This window comes from Bubalus bubalis, chromosome 21, assembly GCF_019923935.1.
Source record: "Bubalus bubalis isolate 160015118507 breed Murrah chromosome 21, NDDB_SH_1, whole genome shotgun sequence".
Lineage (NCBI taxonomy): Eukaryota > Metazoa > Chordata > Mammalia > Artiodactyla > Bovidae > Bubalus > Bubalus bubalis.
The window spans coordinates 41,387,133-41,410,761 of record NC_059177.1 but is presented as its reverse complement, the minus strand read 5'-3'; the positions used below and the strand labels follow the sequence as shown (position 1 = coordinate 41,410,761).

At 42.3% G+C, this 23,629-nt stretch overlaps 1 protein-coding gene across 25 annotated transcripts in view; it reads right to left on the bottom strand.

Annotated features, from left to right (window-relative positions):
* The window catches only part of FHIT (fragile histidine triad diadenosine triphosphatase), a 1,535,374-nt gene that overhangs the window by 201,016 nt on the left and 1,310,729 nt on the right, over nucleotides 1-23,629 (bottom strand). For 22 of the 25 annotated variants that reach the window (XM_044933638.1, XM_044933642.1, XM_044933643.1 and 19 more), the window contains one exon: nucleotides 20,446-20,514. In XM_044933638.1, coding sequence (XP_044789573.1) covers nucleotides 20,446-20,514 — 69 coding nt within the window. Of the gene's footprint in view, nucleotides 1-19,817; nucleotides 19,900-20,441; nucleotides 20,673-23,629 lie in introns of those variants that run through there. The other 3 variants (XM_044933649.1, XM_044933659.1, XM_044933660.1) reach the window with 3 other exon arrangements.

The window sequence follows — 23,629 nt, the reverse complement described above, 5'->3', positions numbered from 1 at the left end:
TGTCAGAGCAGAAGGTATGCTTAGAGGTGACCTGGATGAGACGAATGCCTCTCAGTTTGACGACAGGGAAATTGAACCCAGAAAAAGGGAGCTGACCAGGGTCTCATTAGCAGCGGAGCCAGAACATGAGCCTCCACAAGAGGGAGGGAAGGTGGTCATTTTGCGACTGGACCTCTGTCACCGCGCACTGCCCTGCGGTACTCAGGGGTTCCTACTCTCTCCATACTCGCTGTCGCTCATTTCTTGGCCAGAGTAGGCAAGTTAGTATTTCAAAGCGCTCACTGACATGTCCTTTCGTTCTTGACTCTGCTGGCTGAGTGAAAGCGTCTCTACTGGGTAATGGTAGTCTCCTGCCCTCACCAACTTGGATTCTAAGTGCAAAAAGGAATGAGAGAGAGAAATAATTCACACAGGAATAAGGAAGAGGGATAGCTCTACCTGACTGTGCCCAGACTTGAATAAAAACAAACAAACAAACAGAAGTTTCAAACTGGAGCAGGATCAGAGTTAAGAGAGAGAAACCCAGAAAGAGAGAAGGCAAGTGTACTAGGGCGACACACTCTACTCTTCCCCTTCCTCCGAACTCCAGGCTGAATCCTGAGTTTTCCTGATACAATAAGTCCCCTGTGATCGAACGAGCTCTGAGAGCATGTTCATAAAGGCCAGTTTGTTTGTAAATCCAAAAAAGTTAGCCTAGGTACCCAACAAACACAGTTGGCTATACAACACTGTGCTATAATAGGTTTATAATAATTTTCAGCACAAATAATACATAAAAAACAAACACAGAAATAAAGAAGACACTTTTAATCGTACAGTACAGTACTCTGGAAAGTACAGCAGTACCAGCCACATCACTGCTGCATTTACGCTTACTTTTGGACATCCTGGGCTTGAATTAAAGATGCTATGCCACTGCGCTCTATGCAGTGTGGTTGTCAAGTACACAAAGCGCAGAACCTGCAGAGGATGCACATATGTGACAATGTACAGCAGACACGTGAACTAACTAACGTGCTCGGACATGTGAACACATGTTTTTGTCTTTGAAAGTCTGAAACTTGAAGGTTCATCGGTAGGGGACTCACTTACTGTACATTAGTTTTCTGTTTGTTGCTGTGACTAATTTCCACCAACGTAGAGGCTTAAAACAGCACCAATGTAACATCTAATAGTTTTGGAGGCCAGAAGTCTGAAGTGGGTCTTAACCAGTTAAAATTAAGGTATCATCAGGTCTGTGTTCCTCTCTGGAAGTCTAGGGGAAAATCTGTTTTCTTGCCTTTCCCAGTTTCCAGGGACTTCCTGCATCCCTTGGCTCATGGGCTCTTCCATCTTCAAGGCCAGCGATGACCAGGAGCTTCTTTCTCATGGTATATCACTCCTGATACCAACTCTTCTGTCCTCTTCCACAGTTAAGCACTGTGTGGTTATACTAGGTCCACTGGATAATCCAGGGTGATCTTCCTATCTTCAGGTCAGATGATGGAAGTTAATACAACCTGCTACCTTAACTTCTTTCTTACATAACATGTTTACAGGCTTTGGAGATTAGGATGCAGACAACCTTGAGAGGCCAAGATTCTGCCTTCTGGGTGACTAGCTGGAAAATATTGTAAAAAAAGAAATTTTCTTCTGCCCTTCTAGGTTCTTTTGTCTGGTCTAAGAATTAAACTGACATGAGATAGATGAACAGGAAGATACTGAACAAGAGTTTAATAACATGTATACTTGGGAGAGACCCCAGAAAACTGAGGAACTTACCATAATGGCCCAAATACTCACCTTCGATACCATCTTCAACTAAAAATAAAAGGGGATATTTGGGCTGATGATTTGGGATTTCAAAAGGGAGGAAGGCAATTCACAAGAACATGGGAAAGCAAGTGTTTGGTAAAGAGATGATTTTTGGGTCAGAGAGAGACTTCCCAGGTGACACTAACGGTAAAGAGCCCACCTGCCAATGCAGGTACATGTAGAGGACGCAGGTTCACTCCTTGGGTCTGGAGGACCCCCTGGAGGAGGGCACGGCGACCCACGCTGTTCTTGCCTAGAGAATCCCATGAACCGAGGAGCCTGGTGGGCTACAGTCCACAGGGCTGCACAGAGTTGGACGTGACTAAAGTGACTTAGCAAGAGACAACTAGACACGGAGGGTCCCTGATCTCTAGGCTCTGCCTCAAGATTCCCTCACCACACCTATCCCATAACCTTGGCAGATATCTCCGATGATAGCTCTATTCTAGGAACTGATCCTTTATCTAAATTCTCTGGGCATCTAAGGGGGAGATAAAAAGAAAGACATCCTGAGTCTTCTGTTGGTTAAAAATGATCAACCTAAATTAATCTTCATGCCAATGAGACAGGTTTCAGGAAGGCAAATTTTGCTCCCCCTACAAAATCTTCCCTTTGGATTTTTGGATCCAAGAGTAGAGTGGACTTGACTCTGCTCTCCCCATCTAGAACACTGATAGTAAACAGCTCTGTAAAGAAAGTGATGAAGGGCTATGGTGATCGTATGAGTGGCTGCTGGGGATTCCTTGATCTCCTGTAGGCCTCAGGAAAGTTTGGAAGAACAGAACATTTCTTTGTGTGTGTGTGTGTGTGTGTGTGTGTGTGCTCATGAGAATAATACTGAAAATCTGGCAAAGGGTACAAAGTAGGTGTCCTTCATGTGCTGAGACCAGAGGCCCTATCAGGACCATGGACACCTCAGGGATGCAAAAGACCAATAATAGCCACCCTGAAAAGATGACTGTTCTCTTTATGGGTGTTGTCATGGACCAGGGATACACCCAAGGACCAGGAAAGGCAGATTAGTTGGACACCAAATGCCAAAGAGCACATAATCCCTGTCCACCTCATGTGACAGAATGTTTACAACAGTTGGACCAGAACGCTGAATAGAGAGATTATACACCAGAATGGGGCATAATTATAGGCTTGAGCTGACTGAGAAACCACTGAACCTGCATTGGAAAACCTGATTCTGGGATGGTGAAATGGTTGCTGTCATAGCTCAGATGTAAACTAAGTTTGGGGAATAAAGAGCATTTCATTTTTGTAATCATGCTGGTGACTGTGAAATTAATGACTGTTACACTCAAAATAAAGAAAGCTGAGCACCAAAGAATTGATGCTTTTGAAATATGGTGTTGGAGAAGACTCTTGAGAGTCCTTTGGACTGCAAGGAGATCCAATCAGTCCATCCTAAAGGAAATCAGTCCTGAATATTCTATTGGAAGGACTGATGCTGAAGCTGAAACTCCAATTCTTTGGCCACCTGATGCAAAGAACTGACTCATTGGAAAAGACCCTGATGCTGGGAAAGATTGAAGGCAGGAGGAGAAGGGGATGATAGAGGATGAGATGGTTGGATGGCATCACCGACTCCATGGACATTAGTTTGAGTAAGCTCCGGGAGTTGGTGATGGACAGGGAAGCCTGGTGTGTTGCAGTCCATGGGGTCGAAAAGAGTCAGACATAACTGAGTGACTGAACTGAACTGAACACTCAAATGACCCTCAGAAAGATAAGAGATGACTCAGCAGTGGAGGGGAAACCCAAGACAAGATCAAATGGATGGGGAACATGAGACCACAGGACGTCACAGCAGTATGAGAGCTTGTATTAAGGTATCCTTTCCCCTGCCTCTCAGAGCAGGAAGTCAGGGAAAATGTTATCCTGAAAAATTATTATTATTATTATTTTTTTTTCAAAAATATCTCAGAGTGGAAGCCCCCAAAAGGCCATCCCTCAATTAAGTGGTAGGTCACAAATGACTATCTCCCATGAGATTCTTTCCAAAACTAAAGTCTATGTCTTTCTGTTCACCACTTGGTTGCTGCCAAGGAGTAAAAAGGAACATAGAATGTCTGCTTTAAAAAAGTCACTCAGTGTTTTCTTTGCATTACAGAATTATTACTCATTTATTATATAAAGTTTGGGAAATGCCAAGGAGTATAAAGAAAGAATGGAGAAGACAATGGCAACCCACTCCAGTACTCTTGCCTGGAGAATCCCAGGGACGGGGCAGCCTGGTGGGCTGCCGTCTATGGGGTCACACAGAGTCGGACACGACTGAAGCGACTTAGCAGCAGCAGCATAAAGAAAGAAAGAGGAGTGATCTACGATTCCATTTGCCAGCCATGACCACTTGCAATTACTAGGTACATCTGCTTCCACTCTATTCTTGATTTACATGCCACTTTTCCCCCTCAATATTATATTCCAATCTTTTATATTTTGAAACACTCATTTGTATATATGAACATATACCAGTAAAGTAGACTCTTCTATTATTTGGCCTTTAAATTATTTCCCAGGTGAAGATTATTCAAATTAAATAGAGAAGTTATACAAGCTTTATGGACCCATGCCCCAAGGTAATATGGACACTATGACACAGACAACATTTTTGAGCCCAGACAGGAGAAAAAATAAATATCTAGTATTCTCCTGGCAGGGTGTTACACATTTCCACAATATGAAGGTGCATGTGAACTGTTCTGTCTTAGGTTGGTCTACCTTAGAGAGCTAATGGAGCCCTCATTGGCCATTTAGCAAAGTAATTTCAAGTAGATTCCAGAAACCAGTACCAGGTCTAGAGCCAGTCTTTGTGATTTGATTCTGGAGTTACCAGCAAAGCCTTACTTCTAGACTAAGACCAGATCTCAGCTTAAAAAATCTCATTCTTTTCCCATCAGGCTTTGCTAGTTTGAAAAATACTTTCTCATCTCAGGAAACGTAATACTGCGTGCTGTCGTCATTATGAAGGCACGGGCTCTTTTTGTGGTTTGTTTGTTTCCCCTCAGTTTTACTCAGCAACGATTAACATGCTTCATTGTAGAGAGGAGGTTTCAATAGACAGGAAGGTATTCCCCATGGCCCCCACCCCCTCACCAATAAAAGAGGGAAGGGTGCAACTGATAAAAGAAAGCAATAGAGCTGAGGAATGGGAGGTCCGGGCTCTGAATTCAGAGGGCTGGGGCTTCAGCAGAACAAGTATCCCTTGAGAGCCTCTTCCATTAGACAGTGGGATTTACCGGGTATGAGGAGGTAGAAAGGACAGAAGTGAACACTTCTGGGCATTCTCAGAGGCAGCAGAGTAAACAAGAACTCAGACTCTGGAAAAAGGAAGCCTGACTATGAATCCCAGGTCTGTTTCTTATTCTTTCTATGACTTTGGAAGAATTACTAGGTCTTCACGTACCTCAGTGTTGTCATTACTTATCTGTTGGAGGCAAACATGATTCTCTGCTCCGCCTGTATTTTACTGGATGCACTAATTCACCAGCATGCTCAGTCCTAATCACACCACATCCTCCCTCTCCACTGAACGGGGGGAACCAACCAAGGACACCTAATCTCTAACCCTGTAATTAAATGAACAAGTTTCACTCAGCCCTAGACCAGACCACCAAAAGATGAAACCCCTTCAAGCTCCTTAAGCTCTTGATTCAGAGATGAGTTCTGAAAGAAGCAACTATTCCAGGGCCACAAGGAAGGAAGGTAAACAGTAGACACATTATGTGGATGGGAAATGGTCTAAGAAGACAGGTCAGATTGCTCATCACATCATTTCAGGCTGCTAAAAATATTCAGCCTCCGATTTGACAACAGCCTGTTAGGGTGGGGATCCCCAAACCCCTAACCAGTCTGCAGCCTGTTAAGAACTGAGCCGCACAGCAGGAGGTGAGTGGCTGGCAAGCGAGCTCAGCTTCATCTGCCATCCCCCATCACTCTCATTACTGCCTGAACCATGGGAGGTGGAGGGCGGCTGTGTTAGGGAACTATTGATAGAAACCACCCACCTTGGCCAGGCCCACTTGCCTGAGGTGTGTAACAGCAGGAGATCCTGGTAAGGAACAGGGTGCTGCCACTGCAAAGTAACTGGGAGAACTGAGGAGAGGCCAAAAGAAGGAGGAGAACATCAACCTTCCAGACTCCTTCTCACTGTCCATCTTGGCTGAGAAATGCACGTGCCACCAGGAAGGACTCTGAGTGAGACTACAGGCCAAGCAAGACGATCGGCCAGACATAACCCAGAAATTAACTCCATTATCATAAAGCCCGAGACTGTGAGCCACGTGGCAGAGCAGTTCTCCTGGGTTCCCTTACCCTGCTGCTCTTCACCCAAGTGCCCTTCTCAATGAAGTCTCTTGCTTTGTCAGCACATGTGTCTCCTAGGACAATTCATTTCAGAAAGTTAGACAAGAGCCCGCTCTTGGGCCCTGGAAGGGGTTCCCCTTCCTGCAACAAACTGGTATGGTCAAAATTACTGGAGAAGCCAGCTCAAAGTTCATACATGAATTTGACACAAATATGCAAATTTCTCTTTAATACCTGAAGAGTTCTCTAAGAAGAACTAAAATTCTTTGAAAGGAAAAAGAAGATGCTGGAGCAAGGCTTAATTTCAGTGCAAAGGGAATATTCTATGAGTTCCTTAGTTACTGCTAATGTAAGAAGGATTCCCAACAGGTAACTGGGGCAGCTGGCCTAGAAGATATTTATGGTCCACTGAGAGTTGTAAGCAAGGACTGTTTCTTTTTGAGGGGGGTGAAAAAAGGCAACAATTTCCTTTTAAATATTTTAGTGTGCTACCATGACATGAATACATTATAAGGCATGCAAAAGTATTTAAGAGGTTCAGCGTGCAAAACCAACTCAGAAAGGATGGCCTTGGAAACTGTAGAAGCTTGGCTAGAGTGTGTTAATGACTTCCTCGTGTTAAACAAAAAGGCAAACAAACAAACAAACAAAAAACTAAAATAAAGTTTCTAAATGGGTGCTAGGGGCTTATATGCTAAAAGCAGAGAAAATGTCTAATTCTGGAAAATGCCAACTGCTCACATTTTAAATCTCGCATACTTGATTAGCAGTCATGTGTCGAGACCTCTGGGGTTCAGTGCAAAGCTAGGATGTGAGGTGTATGCGTGTGTGTATGTATGTGCAAATGTCTCTAAGGTTGAAAACAGTTCTGGAAATTGTTCGAAGTTTAGCACTGGAAAAACACTTATTTCATTATCCTCGAGTTTTCCATGAAAGGGAAGTTAATATTTGCCTCAGACCAAAGGCTTTGTAGTCAAACAAATTTTAGTATAAACAAGTTTGCCACAAGCTGGCTAAAAGGTAAGGCAAACACCCTCTGTGAGACTTAGCTTCTGTATAATGGTATTAATGATACTTATCCAATAAGGTTTATAAAGATTAAAGTAATATATGCATAGCACCCAGCATAGATTTCAATCCACTGTGGACTCTCATTAAATAACAATACTAATTCTATTATTATTTTTCATTAGTCTTCTCCCTAGGAACAAAGATGAAGAACTAGAATCATTTATTACTGTTAATCTGTTGTCTATCCATTAGCCCAAATCTATTAGATTTTTTTCTCCCCATTTCAATATGAGGAACATGAAAGACATTGAGATTTAAATAGCAATTCACTATTAAAGAACTTGTAACAAATTACTGTATTGATCCAATGCATAGAATCTAGACCTATGCATGTGTAGGAGCCTTTTCGAGATTTTTTCATTAGAAAGAAAATTAGGCATCTTTCAACTTGCTCTTTTAAGTTGGGGGTGGGGTCATAAAAATCTCTATAAAGCACTGCTTGCCACAAATCTAAAGCAAGTTGAAAGACAGAATGAAACCCTAAGTCAGAATTTCTTCTTCTTGGAAAGGAGTCCCTCACTGTCTTTGAATGTCTGGATAGTGTGGGCTGCATACTTGGGGCAGATTAAAAATTTAATGTGCTCACAGATTACTGAGCTGCTGTGTCTGTGAAGGCTTCTCACCCACAGGCATGCATGACAAAAGTCATAAGCAATGACACTGAACCTGTATGATCTCCCCTTAATGGGTTCTTTGGATTTTAAAAATCTCTGGGGTCTCCAGCGAAGGTGGTCTCTGGCCCATGAGACTCCTCATCGCTCCCACCAGCTTCTTAGAATGCTTCCAACATGCCCTCAGGGTGATGATGATGATAACATCAATAATTACAACAATTATCAAAGCTAATATTTACTGAGCATTAACTGTCCACCAGGCATTGTTTTAGGGCTTTACATGTAATAACACTTAATTATCACAGCAGCCTCATCAGACTCCCCATCTTATAGATGAGGGAATTGAGATATAGGAAAAGTTGGACAACTTGTACAAGAACACCGAGTTGAGAATGAACCCCAGGAGATATGGAGTCAGAGCCCCAATCTCAACCCCTAGATGATGATACTGACTCAAAAAGCCATTCAATGTGTTTCTTTTCAAAAGTGGAACAGGAAAGTTCAGCCATCTGAATAATGTTTAACTGGGCCACCCTTAGAGAAGTGATGACCTTCAGAAACAGTGGTTAAATGGTCCTCCAAAATTCATGGATTATTCTTGGAGCATCCCTTATGATATTATTAGCAGAAAGATAAAAAAATAATAATAAATAAACTCTGTGTAGCAGGATCCATTTAGTTATCTTTGAGGTCCTTTCAACCTTTAAAACTTCAACAAAGTCTTGATCAAGGATGATGGAACCTAACCCAATTGTTACATGACATAATTCCTATGTTATCATTTTCAAGACCAGGGAAAAGAAATGACTGTCCTCTGGATGTGGAGGACAAGGGTGAACAAATTGAGAGGTTTTATATCAAACCACACCTTATGAAAACTGAGGCTAATTGGATTGAATAAATTGTGGAACTGCACCACCCAGTCTGGGAGACACTAACCACATGGAGCTAGTCTGAGTTGAGCTGTGCTGGAAAAGCTAAAAACACTGGATTTCAAGAACTTAAACAAAAAAGAGGTGCAACTATCTCACTAACAATGGCTTATATTAGTTACATACTGAATGATAATATTTGTGCTATACTGGGTTAAAAATTATATCATTACAGTTAATTTCACCTATTTATTTTCTCTTATTTTAATGTGAGAGCTGGACCATAAAGAAGGCCGAGAGCCAAAGAACTGATGCTTCTGAACTGTGGTGCTGGAGTAGACTCTTGAGAGTCCCTTGGACAGCAAGGAGATCAAAACAGTCAATCCTGAAGGAAATCAACCCTGAATATTCACTAGAAGGACTGATGCTGAAGCTGAAGCTCCAATACTTTGGCCACCTGGTGCAAAGAGCCAACTTTATTGGAAAAGACCCTCATGCTGAAAAGATTGAGGGCAGGAGAAGAGGGTGGCAAAGGATGAGATGGTTGGATGGCATCACCGACTCAATGGACATGAAATTGAGCAAACCCCGTGAGTTAGTGAAGGACAGAGAGGCCTGGCCGGCTGTAGTCCATGGAGTCACATAGAGTTAAACACAACTTAGCAACTAAACAACAGCAAATGTGGCTACTAAACATTTTTAATTGTGTACGTAACTCATAGTCTATCTATATGGGGCAGTCTTGCTTTAGAATGCAATGTGCAAATTTCAGACTGGGGGCACTGAAGATAGATGTAACCCGATAGTAACAAAAGCACACATTGTGGTCACCCAAGCTGCAATTCCAAATGCCAGGCTATGTTTCCAGGGTTCTATGTGCCATTCTCTGAAGCTGGCGAACCAGAGGCCTATTGTTCATCTCTGCTCGTGTACAAGACATGATAGTTTCAAAGACTGAGCCCTGCTCCCAGCTAAGGGGTAATGGGATTTATTTATAAAGGTTATTTGAATAAGTTCATCTTTCTTCGTTTAATGAATGACAGATGAGAACTGAAAAACAGCAAAAGCCTTTTCAAATGCTTTGGGGCTTTAAAATTGTGCTTTTATCTTTCTTTCCACCCTAATTCTTGCTTATTTTGCTTTTCTTCTTTAAAAGAGAGATCAAGCGAAATATTTAGGGGCCTTCCTCTTTGAGGCCGTTGTAATTTATATTGATAGAAATGTGTCAGTGCTTAATCCATATCTTTCTTCTTCTTGCTGTATTTATCCATTTCTGCTCAGCACTTATTCCTCCTATAATTTTTTTCCTATCCCCATTCCCCACACCCTCAACTCTCCAAGTAAAATGGATTTAAAAAAATTTCTTATGGGTGATGTTTATTTAAAAAAAATATTTAAAAAAAAAAAAAAAACCTTCTTTATTAAAAATATTTATTTATATATTTATTTGGCTATGCCAAGTCTTGGTTGTGGCATGTGGCAACCAGTTCCCTGATCAGGGACTGAAACCAGATTCCCTGCATTGGGAGTAAGGAATCTTAGCCCTTGAACCAACAGGGAAGTCCCCTATCTTGATAGTGGCTTTAGTGGGCCATGAGCTCAAAAGTTATCAAAACTTTTTTGGACACTCCTCGTAAGAGACTGTTCATTGATAGCTATGCTAAGAACTGTGATTATAAACCTAATTAAGACTACAAAACACACAAAGATGTCTCAGTCTTCAAGTCTTGATATTAATTGAGGTTTGACACAATTAACAGTAATTAAGAACAGAATCGTGAGAAAAAGACAGACAGAAAGATACCCTGGCAACAAGACTTCTTAGAGCAGTTATCATCTGCCTTAACTAACAAGTACCTTATACGTGTCTGCTGGAATGTGTCTGTTTGTAGAGAGCATTCCCAGTGGAGGGCACACACAAAGCCTTATTTAGGAAATAACGAGGGAGGGCGCGTAGGACAGTTTGACGCAGTGGTTTTACTTGGTACCAGGGAGACTAACATGTAATTCATTTTCTCTTGCTTATTTCTCACTTACATGTAGCTGAGCATATTCAACTGAGAGAGAAGAGCAGCTTTGGGAAAACCCCAGGGTAGCAGTCCTCTGGAAACGGACTCCAGGAAAAACCATAGAGGTGGCACCATTTGCCTTTCAGCTCATCCTGCAGACCCCTGTCCTCTCACTGTCAGCTACTCTTCTGCCTTCTTCCTTCTTTTTCTCCTCTTAAGTGACCAGTGATGCCATGACTTGCTCTGGAGGCCCCCAGCCCACCATCATACCCTTCCATGCTTCTCAACATTCCACATGTGTAGACTCCACCAAATGTGAATAATCTGAATTACATCCTCCCTGAATTCTTACCTCTACTAGGAAAAATAGGTGGAAATAATTTTTAACCAGATAAAGTCTACTCTGCTAACTGTGTTTCTCTAATCCAAAGGACATACAGATTGAACTCAATAATAATCTGATACAGGTAAGCGTAAGCCAGATGTCTATCAAGTTCTTTTATCATTAAAATAGCTATTGAAAGACCCCTCGGAGATCCACTCAGTGAGAATTTGAGGTCACAGATCATTCAATCACCACTATTATGTATTTATTTGTTGGTTATGTCATACCCAGCTTCTTTGAGCTAAAAGTTCTCATGAGCTGAAGAGGAAGCAAAGCCGTATTCTTAACAAGTGGTGCTGGGAAAACTGGTCAATGACTTGTAAAAAAATGAAACTAGAACACTTTCTAACACCATACACAAAAATAAACTCAAAATGGATTAAATATCTAAACATAAGACCAGAAACTATAAAACTCCTAGAGGAAAACATAGGCAAAACATTCTCCGACATAAATCACAGCAGGATCCTCTATGACCCACCTCCCAGAATATTGGAAATAAAAGCAAAAATAAACAAATGGGACCTAATTAAAATTAAAAGCTTTTTCACAACAAAGGAAACTATAAGCAAGGTGAAAAGACAGCCTTCAGAATGGGAGAAAATAATAGCAAATGAAGCAACTGACAAAGAATTAATCTCAAAAATATACAAGCAACTCCTGCAGCTCAATTCCAGAAAAATAAATGACCCAATCAAAAAATGGGCCAAAGAACTAAACAGACATTTCTCCAAAGAAGACATACAGATGGCTAACAAACAAAGATGCTCAACATCACTCATTATTCAGTTCAGTTCAGTCGTTCAGTCGTGTCCGACTCTTTGCGACCCCATGAATTGCAGCACGCCAGGCCTCCCTGTCCATCACCAACTCCTGGAGTTTACTCAAACTCATGTCCATCGAGTCGGTGATGCCATCCAGCCATCTCATCCTCATCCCCTTCTCCTCCTTCCCCCAGTCCCTCCCAGTATCAGGGTCTTTTCCAATGAGTCAACTCTTCGCATGAGGTGGCCAAAGTACTGGAGTTTCAGCTTTAGCATCAGACCTTCCAATGAACACCCAGGACTGATCTCCTTTAGAATGGACTGGTTGGATCTCCTTGCAGTCCAAGGGACTCTCAAGAGTCTTCTCCAACACCACAGTTCAAAAGCATCAATTCTTCAGCACTCGGCTTTCTTCACAGTCCAACTCTCACATCCATACATGACCACTGGAAAAACCATAGCCTTGACTAGATGGACCTTTGTTGGCAAAGTAATGGCTCTGCTTTTGAATATGCTATCTAGGTTGGTCATAACTTTCCTTCCAAGGAGTAAGCGTCTTTTAATTTCATGGCTGCAGTCACCATCTGCAGTGATTTTGGAGCCCAAAAAAATAAAGTCTGACACTGTTTCCCCATCTATTTCCCATGAAGTGATGGGACCAGATGCCATGATCTTCGTTTTCTGAATGTTGGGCTTTAGGCCAACTTTTTCACTCTCCTCTTTCATTTTCATCAAGAGGCTCTTTAGTTCCTCTTCACTTTCTGCCATAAGGGTGGTGTCATCTGCATATCTGAGGTTATTGATATTTCTCCCAGCAATCTTGATTCCAGCTTGTGCTTCCTCCAGCCCAGTGTTTCTCATGATGTACTCTGCATAGAAGTTAAATAAGCAGGGTGACAATATACAGCCTTGACGTACTCCTTTTCCTATTTGGAATCAGTCTGTTGTTCCATGTCCAGTTCTAACTGTTGCTTCCTGATCTGCATATAGGTTTCTCAAGAGGCAGGTCAGGTGTTCTGGTATTCCCATCTCTTTCAGAATTTTCCACAGTTTATTGTGATCCACACAGTCAAAGGCTTTGGCATAATCAATAAAGCAGAAATAGATGTTTTTCTGGAACTCTCTTGCTTTCTCCATGATCCAGTGGATGGTGGCAATTTGATCTCTGGTTCCTCTGCCTTTTCTAAAACCAGCTTGAACATCTGGAAGTTCACGGTTCACGTATTGCTGAAGCCTGGCTTGAAGAATTTTGAGCATTACTTTACTAGCCTGTGAGATGAGCGCAATTGTGTGGTAGTTTGAGCATTCTTTGGCATTGCCTTTCTTTGGGATTGGCGCTCATTATTAGAGAAATGCAAATCAAAACCACAATGAGGTACCATTTCACGCCAGTCAGAATGGCTGTTATCGAAAAGTTTACAAGTAATAAATGCTGGAGAGGGTGTGGAGAAAAGGGAACCCTCTTATACTCTTGGTGGGAATGCAAACTAATCCAGCCACTATGGAGAATAGTGTGGAGATGCCTTAAAAAACTGGAACTAGAGCTGCCATATGACCCAGAAATCCCACTGCTGGGCATACACACTGAGGAAACCAGAATTGAAAGAGACACGTGTACCCCAATGTTCATCGCAGCACTGTTTGTAATAGCCAGGACACGGAAGCAACCTAGACGTCCATCAGCAGACAAATTGATAAGAGAGCTGTGGTACATATACACAATGGAGTATTACTCAGCCATTAAAAGAATACATTTGAATCAGTTCTAATGAGTTGGATGAAACTGGAGCCATTATACAGAGTGAAGTAAGCCAGAAAGAAAAACACCAATACAGTATACTAACACATATATATGGAACTTAGAAAGATGGTAATGATAACCCTGTCTGAAAGACAGCAAAAAAGACACAGATGTATAGAACAGTCTTTTGGGCTCTGTGGGAGAGGGAGAGGGTGGGATGATTTGGGAGAATGGCATTGAAACATGTATATTATCATATGTGAAGCGAATCGCTAGTCCAGGTTCAATGCAGGATACAGGATGCTTGGGGCTGGTGCACTGGGATGACCCAGAGGGATGGGATGGGGAAGGAGGTGGGAGAGGGGTTCAGGATGGGGAACACATGTACACCCTGGCGGATTCATGTCAATGTATGACAAAACCAATACAATATTGTAAAGTAATTAGCCTCCAAAAAAATAAATTAATTAAAAAACAAAAACAAAAAAAACAAGAGGTAACAAAGTTTTCAAGCCGAAATTCTCAAACACCGAAAAACGCATTATGAGGACATCATTGAACCCAGAGGAAAAAAGCTAATTAACTGTCTCAATGAAACATTCCTTCCCTTTTGGAGAGTCAACTGGGGACCCATGGACTTTGAGCCCATTGTCAAATGGTGTGTGAAAGAGATCCAAGTTCAACAATAAATATTATCAGCAATATAATAGTTTTCTGCAGCTCTCAGGGCCAAATGACCTGCATTTTAGCAAATTGATTTTGTTCATGCATTGTGTTTAGCCAAGCAATTGTTTCCCATGATATGCTTGAACCCACAGTTGCTCTGTCTATGAAATTCATGGTTGAGTTTTTCCAATTGCTGATTGCTAGTCACATTGGCTTTAATAATAGTCACTTGCTTAGTCAGTAATGGGTTTTATACACAGTGCACAATCACAACCATTCAATGTCACCCATAAACATTTAATGAATTGTCCAATACAGTTATGAGAGTTGCTTATTTGGGACACAGCTAGGGCAAGCCTTACTCGGTTAATGAGATGATGTAGCATGGCATTAAGCAAGGGGTGTTTCCATTCCCCACATTAGCTGTACATGATCTCTTATCCAAGGACACATTTATGTCATTATCATAATCTTCATCAACTTGTCAAGATAATGGAGGGTCCACTGCCTTCAGAGAAAGTCTCATGTATTTCATGGAAATTTAAATAACTAGAAAGGGTCTAGGAGCACCATATAAATTAGATCTGCATGGAGAACTGCAAAGACAGGGCTTTACAAGAGATCTTGCCTTGGAAAGGATGGAGCTTGAACTGTTTTGAGGCAGAGAAGAGAGACTAATCTTCTGAAATAAGGATTATAAATTACTGAGCAAAATTCATAAGGGAAAACTCAGGACAGAGAGCTGGAGGAAGAGCAGATGAAGATAAACTCAGACGATAATCAAGGTTGGAAAGAGAGGAGGAGAAACTTCAGTGCTTGTTGTCAGCAAATCCCACATATGTGTTTGTTACAGACAAGCAAGTTTGGGTTTGAGAGGGGGTTTCTTACCAGCTTTGACATTGCTTAGCAATCAGACAAGTTTATAATGACTTCACCAAGCCCTTCTGATGTACCGCAATCTGCAGCCCTGTGTACACTGATTTCTGGTCAACAGACTTCATTCCATCAACGCTTCATTACATTAACCTCAGACGGCTGATAACGCCATGTCAGAATCTCAACTAATGTAACTATGAATTCATAAGTCGACCTTCTGAAAAGCAAGATGTTCTCTTCTTTTAAATTATGTAAGGACTAGTAGGGAATTTCAAGTTCCTCTATTTCAACGCCCTGTTCTTTCAGGTATTCACTCATTTAACAAGTATTTATTTACCTGTTCTGTATCAGATTAGGTCCCCGTTCCCATGGCTTGATAGCACAGCTGGGGAAGTGGACAGTGAATAACACACTAAGTTATTTTGAGTGTGGCGTTATGAAGAAATAAGCATGGAAATAAACCAGTCTTACCACAGAGGGGAGAGGGGATTAGCTATCTTAGATGGGGTGCAGGAGGATCAGTAAAAAGGATTCTTGGAGGAAGTTATATTTGTACTTGGATTTGGTAGAAGATATGGGAGCCGCATGAAGGGGAAGAGAAAACGGAAGAAGTCACAGGTGAGGAAAACAATCTATACAAAGTTCCTGAGGTGGGAACAAGAATTTGACAAAAGCAAGTGGTGAGAGAGAATGAGACTGAGAGGAACTGGGGACGTGGGCAGACCCTCTGTTGACGTGAAAGGACTCGCCCAGGGCATTGTAAACAAGGGAGCAAGGAGGGGAAGCAGGTGTTACAGGGAAGCAGCATGCAGACTGGATGGAGGATACTGGGGACTAGTAATATTTGAAGCGTGAGCCATGACATAGAGATTGCAAACTCAAATGTCTTCAAGGGCCAAGCAGGTAAAAACAAGTGGGGAAAGTCAGGTGAGAGACCAACAGCGGTAATGACCCAGAGAGTGAGTGACATGCCTAATAGCATCCGGGTTCATTAAAAAATGGGTTGCAGGCAAAATAGAGCCTGTCATTAAAAAACTCTTCACAAGCAAAATAAAACACACATGAGCAGGCAAACAAAGCCTGTGGAACATCAAAGGCAATGCAGAGCTAGAGGAAAACCAGGAAGGAGGCTGGGAAGAAGATTAATCATTCAAGTAATCGCATGCAAGTCAAGGAAGAGTTATTGCTTATATTTCCATGAACTGAACAAGAAAGACTATTTTTTATTAGGAAGTAACCCAAATGCTGGAATACTAACAACAAAAACCCTAACCCTAACCCTATTTGTTACAGAACTTATGTAACCTAAAAACGGAAGTAATCATCAAATAGCCAGATATGTAAAAACAGGAATCACAGAACCATGTGGCCCATCCAAGAACTGGATTGACAAGTCCTCCGGAAGAAACACAGCCATCCTCTCCATGCTTGCATAGGTCCAGTGATGGGAAGCTCACCCCCTCGCAAGGCACTCTAAGCGTTTAGAAGTTTCTATCAATTTGACCTGCTCTTCTGTGGAACTGGTAACTGCTTCCTGGACGCCTAAGAGTTCCAGATCTGCTCTCTGGAACCATTTAAAACAGCTTCAATACCTTTCCTACCTGCTAGCCCTTCAGATATTTAGAAATGGTAACCTGTCACTGCCTTCCCTCTATGAACCACACGTGTTCTTCAGACAACACATCTTCACCTTCAGTGACTCCCCAGGTAACTGTGTCCGGACTCTGTCATCCCCATCACCTTTCTGTGAACCTTCTCCAATTTGTCACTATCCTTCTGCAAATAGCGCCTGGGGAGAACACAGCATTCCTAGCCCATTTGTAATGCAGAGCTTCTGCAGGCATCATCTTCTATTTCTGCAGCAGTGGGGATACAATTACGCTTTACGGAGCTCTGTCTCCTGCTGTCCCCATTCCACTCCCAGCCCTCCCAGGCAGCCTGTTTGCTGTGTTTCATGGAGAGATGCATAATCTGGAGCCAGTGCTCCCACCAGGATAAAGAATGCTGCCCCTCATCGCTCCATCACTCCTGATTAAGATCACTCAGTCTAATGTCCGTTACGTCTTGTACCAATAACGCCTGTGTAATGCCTCATGTTTCTCATGCTGCTTTCTAGACATTATCTTATTATGTGCTCAAACTGGAGATGTATTTTTGCACAAAGAGGAAGATGAATCTCAGAATGAGTGATTTAAAACAGAGGGAAACTTGGATATCTGACCCTTGAAAAAAGTGCTCAGTGGGGGCATCCAATAACCTGGCTTCAAATCCAGGTTCTCCATTGACCGACTGTGGCTGTTTTTGTTTTTTTGAAAAACAAAACAAAACTAATAGCATTAATAAGAAGAGAAACAGTTACTTACTAATAAATGCTTAGTATGCACCAGTCTCTGCAGTAAGCTTTTCATGCAGTCCTCAACCTTTTCAGCATCAGGGATCAATTTCATGGAAGGCTATTTTTCCACAGACTGTGGGTGGAGGGGATGGTTTCCAGATGATTCAAGCATGTTCCATTTGTCGTGCACTTTATTTCTAATCTAATGTTGCTTCTGATCTGACAGGAGGTACAGGTTTACAGTCCGGAGGCTGAGGACCCCCACAGTCACGTCATATATTACATGCAACAACATTTTGAAGAGTATGTTTTATATATATCTGCATTTTAAAGGCAAGGGGATTAAGTGACTTGTCCAATGTCACACAAGCAGTAGGTGGCATTGGAATTGGAACCTAACTCTGGCTGTCTCCAAAGTTCAATCTCTTCAAGTTTCTTAGCACAGTTTCCCTTACTGGGTACTTATAACTCACTAAGTAATGGGAGGAAAAAAAAAAAACAAAATCTCTTTTAGCAATTACCTCTCCTGAGAAGCTTCTCCTAATAGGTAGGAGGTAGGGACACGTGTTGTGGGGCTGGAGACCCCGGGAGAGGGTGCGCACGAGAGCAAAAGCGTGAGAGGGGAGAGAAAGGCCGCGAGCCAACCTTGACCTTGGGCTCCGTGTCTCCACTAGGGCTGAAAGGTAGCCCTGCAGCTTTTGTCACAAGCACATTTGGAATACAAACAAGATTTCAAGGTGACAGTTCAGTCTAAGAAAACAGTGTTTTCAAGTACTTTTAATACCACTTTAGCAGTATTCACTTGTATATAAATCATGTGCTAATGTATTCATTAAAATAGCCTGTACTTGGCAACATTTTATTAACCTCAGTTTATGCTAATAAGATCAGTACTTGGATTTTTTCAAAATGCATCTCTTTTATAATTACTCCATAATTCTAATTTTCTTCCAACTCAAACGAAGCCCTTACTAACCCCCAAAATACATTCCACATCCAGTGAAAATGAGTTCAGTTTAAAATACTATAGGACATAGCTTTGAGAAAGTATACATTTGGGAGGAAAGCACATTCCCAAACCTAGCCATGCACCAGAATCTCCTGGGGACTTTCTTAAGCACACACAATTACTGACTCTTATGTGGCTCTGTAATATACTGGATCAGTATCTCTGGGAATAGGACCTCTTGAGAACTGAGATTTGCAGCAATTGGTCCACAGAGCAGCACTTAGGGACCAGTGATTAGACTGTATCTACCCTACACAGGTGGACTGCAGCCCTTGGAAAACACAGGATACCTAAGACAGTGAGAGATGCCCCAGACATGCTCACTTGTCACCTCAGAGAATTCAGTGACTCCAAGATAAATGATTTATAAGTCCCATTACTAACTGTTGACCTCTTGATCTTAATTTTCAGGGTTTGGGTAGCCATTTTAATACCTAGTTACTACAAATAAACCTTATAAATACATTTTAAAAAGATGCATAAAAACCCCTATAAATTGAAAAAAAAGTTTCTGACTGCTGGAAACCAGGTGGGAATCATCACAGAGGTCGAGTACCATGACAAACAATTAAAATCATAAAATGTATTTGAAACATTATTCTCAAAGGGATAGAACAGGACTGTCAAATAAATGGCTCCTCTCTCATATTTGATACCCATGGCAGACGCATCCAGAACAGCCTCAGAACCCTTCCCAACTAAGCACCTCAGGCCCCCACTACCATCGGATCAGCTCTTATATGTGGGGAACATATGTGCCCTTTCCTAGCTAGAAGAAATAGTCACACTGAAATCATTTCTTTTTTCTTCACACCAACACATCTATTACAGACTGCACAGTTCACGTAGCACAGACAGACATGCCCAGGTTCTCATGTAGACGCGGTCCTAGGAGCAGATCTCCTGGCTCTTGCTGTTCATCTCTATACTGGGGTCACACTTATATCTTTGAAGGGAAGTAATAAGTTAACTGCTCAGTGCTTATGACACAGGGGTCACCCTCTTATTGTTGGGTGAAACACTGACTGAGGCCACCTGCCCTGGCCAGGAAGACACGTGAATGAGTCACTTGCATGGGTTACCTTACAGTAGGAGGTCCTGGTAAGGGACTCGGAACTAACAAACTACCATAAACTCAAAGAAATCAGGAAAGGTCCAAAGGAGAGAGGAGAAGCCAGTCCATATGTCTTACCAACCTTCTAGAGTCCTCCTGGCTGGAATCCATCTTGGCTGAGCCATGCGTGGGCCACCCAGAAGGACTCTTGAGTCAGAATGATTGGCCAGAGACAACCCGGAAACTAATCCCATCACCATAAAAGCCGAGGCTGCGAGTCACATGGCAGAGCAGTCCTCCTGGGTTCCCTTACCCTCCTGCTCTCCAATTAGGAGCCTCTTCCCAATAAAGTGTCTTGATTTGTTAGCATGTGTGTTTCCTTGGACAATTCATTTCTGCTTGTGAGACAAGAGCACACTCTCAGGTCCTGGAAGGGGTCACCCTTCCTGCAACATTATCGTTCAAACCAACCTAGTTTCTGCTGGCCACAATTCAAAGTTCCACTCTGAATAAATGCTATTAGGAAAGACAAACTGGATTTCAAAGTGGTTTTAAAACTAAATGTAGTATTCAACTAAAAAAAAAGTCATACATCAATCTGCTTGGTTTCCATTGGTGGCACTCTAAATTATCTCCTATGGAACCTCTGGGATATATCTCCACACAAATGTTCAGTGCCCTGGTAAATGACAGGGCAGAAATCAGAAGGACACCTGGCTTCTGCCAGATTTCATTTGAAAAAGAAAATCATGATAATTCATTTGCCTTCAGTTTCTGCAGTGGCCATTCTTGGCTTCTTGGCCTCTACGGTCTCTTTCCAAGTCTTACTGGGTAGAATATCACTGAAGACCATACCTCCAGTGTTCCTGATTCATCACATAGATTTCATTATTCTGATGGCACCAGTGATCAAACAATAAGATCAGAGAGAGCAGACCTACCGCATCATAGATGCTGTCATTCCTGTGAAAGTCTCCAGCCTTCCTTGGAAGAATGTGGACATGAACATGCTGAAAAAGTAAAAGAAAGAATAAAATGTGATTATTTCCTCATATATTTTGAGACTTGACAGCGATGCTTTCGTGAAGTCCAATTACTCCACATTGGTTCCTGCTGGATTATTTTTCAGAGGAAGATGATTATCATCTCCAGTAATCATATCTGAAATCTGCAGAGAGGAGAGAGGCAAAAAAACAAGACAGGACAACGTGGTGGCATATACGAGAGTTTGAGTGAAATGCCAGTGTTTTAGGGGCTCTGTGGAATTACTCATAGTTGTCAGTCTCGGTTGTATTTAGCCAGTGCTTTGAAATGACAGCACGTCTTCAAAGGTGACCATGGCGACTCTGAAACTGAGAAATAAGAACTGGCTAACAGAGAACTGCATAAGCAAAGAGCAGATGAGTGAGAGTAGAAAGGACTATGAACCAAATTACAGAGCCAGGACTTCAAATAATAATCATATAATAGTAACATAAATAGTTCTCACTTATTAGGTGTTGAATTACTGTAAGAAAGCACTGTGCTTGGCTTTTGTCTCATTTAATGATCTAAATAACCCCCTACAAAGTTCTACTTTGATCTCCATTTTACAGATGAGAGCATCTATACTCAGAGAGGTCAAGGGCCCACCGGAAGTGGTAGGGTCAGCGCAGGAAGCCCACCAATCTGGTTCTTACTCCCACATTCTTTATCAGTATGTTAACACTGATGCTGTGAAGTTAATCTTTTAAACAGCCCATTTCTCTAGTATACTAAAGCACCCAGGTAATATACTTAGCAATGCTATTATGCAGAGATCATGAATCAAAGCACACTGCATATCTAATTCAATATATCCTTCAAGGCTAACTTGCCATTTGAAAGTTTTATTTTCCAAATAGCCTCTACTGTACTTCAACTGAAGTTAAACCTCATGCCTGCCCTTGAGCTATGTCCCCTCCTTTATTACAAACCAAGGGGAGGAATGCGAAAAGGAAAAGCCTAAATGTGGAGAAGCAGACAAAGAATCAGACCCAGTCTCTGATCATACCCACCCCTTCTTGATTACAGCGATCAGGCTCCAAGCCTCCCAACAGCCTCTGGAGACTGTGAGATTAAGTGTCCCTGTGGCTTTGCTGCAGGAGGAGGAGAAAATGATACGCTATTAAAGCAGAGGCAGGGAGCAAGACCGTCCAAGGTGAATGAAGCAGAGAGGAGCTTCACAACAGCCTCTGAGCACATGGTCCCCAAAGAGTCACATGTTTTTCCCAGAATATTCTCCAGTTAATGAGAAAGCCATTTATGGATTCCTTAGCACCTGGGACGAGCATATGCCTAAGTCACAAAGACAAGGTGAGCAGTGGGAGACAGGGAGAAAGAACAACAAGGGGGGAAACCTATCACTGACTATCCACGGAGCCAAATTCTTAGAAAGAACCAGTGCTGGATAAGCCCACACTGAAACTGATTGACGCACACAGGCTAGTTGACTTAACAGCAAGACTGGAAAAATGCCATATTACGTGGAAATAGCCTATCCTTCATTCCATCTTTACTTCCTAAGCTTGCAGCTACCCTTTCCATCTTCTTTCCTCTTTCCTTCCTTCTCTACTTTCTTCTTGTCCTCCTTGCCTTCTTTCCTTCCTTTCTTCCATCTATCCACCCACCCACCATCTACCTTGGCCTTTCTAATAATCAGGTATTCCAGACCAGTGTTCTGCAGCCAAAGGGCCTAATACAACTTCTGGAACTTCCACTTACTAGCTTGTGTGGTCTTGCCTCATAAGTCCTGAATCTCAGTACCATTACAGATAATGGGGACTGTAACCATTTCAACCGCACAGAGTTGTTAAGGGGACCAAATCAGTAGGTAATACTCAGTACTGGAGAAGGCAATGGCACCCCACTCCAGTACTCTTGCCTGGAAAATCCCATGGACGGAGGAGCCTGGTAGGCTGCAGTCCATGGGGTCACTAAGAGTCAGACATGACTGAGCGACTTCAGTTTCACTTTTCGCTTTCATGCATTGGAGAAGGAAATGGCAACCCACTCCAGTGTTCTTGCCTGGAGAATCCCAGGGATGAGGGAGCCTGGTGGGCTGCCGTCTATGGGGTCACACAGAGTCGGACATGACTGAAGTGACTTAGCAGCAGCAGCAGTGATACTCAACACACATAACTGAAGTAGTATTACTCTTATTTTTTGGTTATGTTTATTATTTTTCTAACTGGCAGATAGAGTAGAAGTCACATTCAGGGGTTGGTTCCCATACCAGAAGGGAATATACTTATGAAGCTTCTTGAATAGAATATTAAAGTTATCCTGTTGCTAAAGCTTATTTCTGTTGCTATGACTAGTGGTTTTCAAATCTGAGCATGCATCTGCGGCTTGGTGAAACACGGATCACTAGACCCTTAAATTTTGCATTTCTAACAAACTCCCAGTGATATCAATGTTGCTGGTCCAGGGCCATACCTTGAGAACCACTGGTTCAGATGATCCATGTGGTTCTTGACCTCCTCTTCTGAAAACATGCTAACATGGGCACTCACTCTAACATGAGTCACTCACTACTTTGCCTGCCCTATTGCATTCTGGGAGTCATATTCCTGAATGCTTGCATGACTTCCCTCTCACTGGTCACCCTCTGTGCCTTGTCCTTAGGAATATGCCCATCTTCATTCACCAAGGACATATAGGTAGTTGTGAACTTACATTAGGGAAACTTCCTGGGTCCAGGCCCACTCCACACCTCTGTTCCTTTACCTTGCTGTCCTGGGTTTAGTGTTCAGGGCTATCTCTATAGGCTCAGTTACCACCCAGTCTTGGAATGCCACTCTTGATGACTGGTAACCACTTTAAATTCACCGTGACATTGATGAAAGCAAACAGCTCACCATACAGGTGATTTCCCCCAAGGGCATAGATCTCAACCCAGCCTGATGGCTTGACTTAAATTTTTAAGTGACAGATTGATCACAAGATCCTGACAACCCACTCAACTTCTCAGAAAAGGGAAGTGATGATAAAGCCACCTCAAAACCTTGCTGTTGTGAAGGAACACCATTGCCATCGCCTTCCAATAGAATGGCCTTCTGATAAAGCCCCCACAAGCAGCACATACAGGGATAATTTGACCTAATT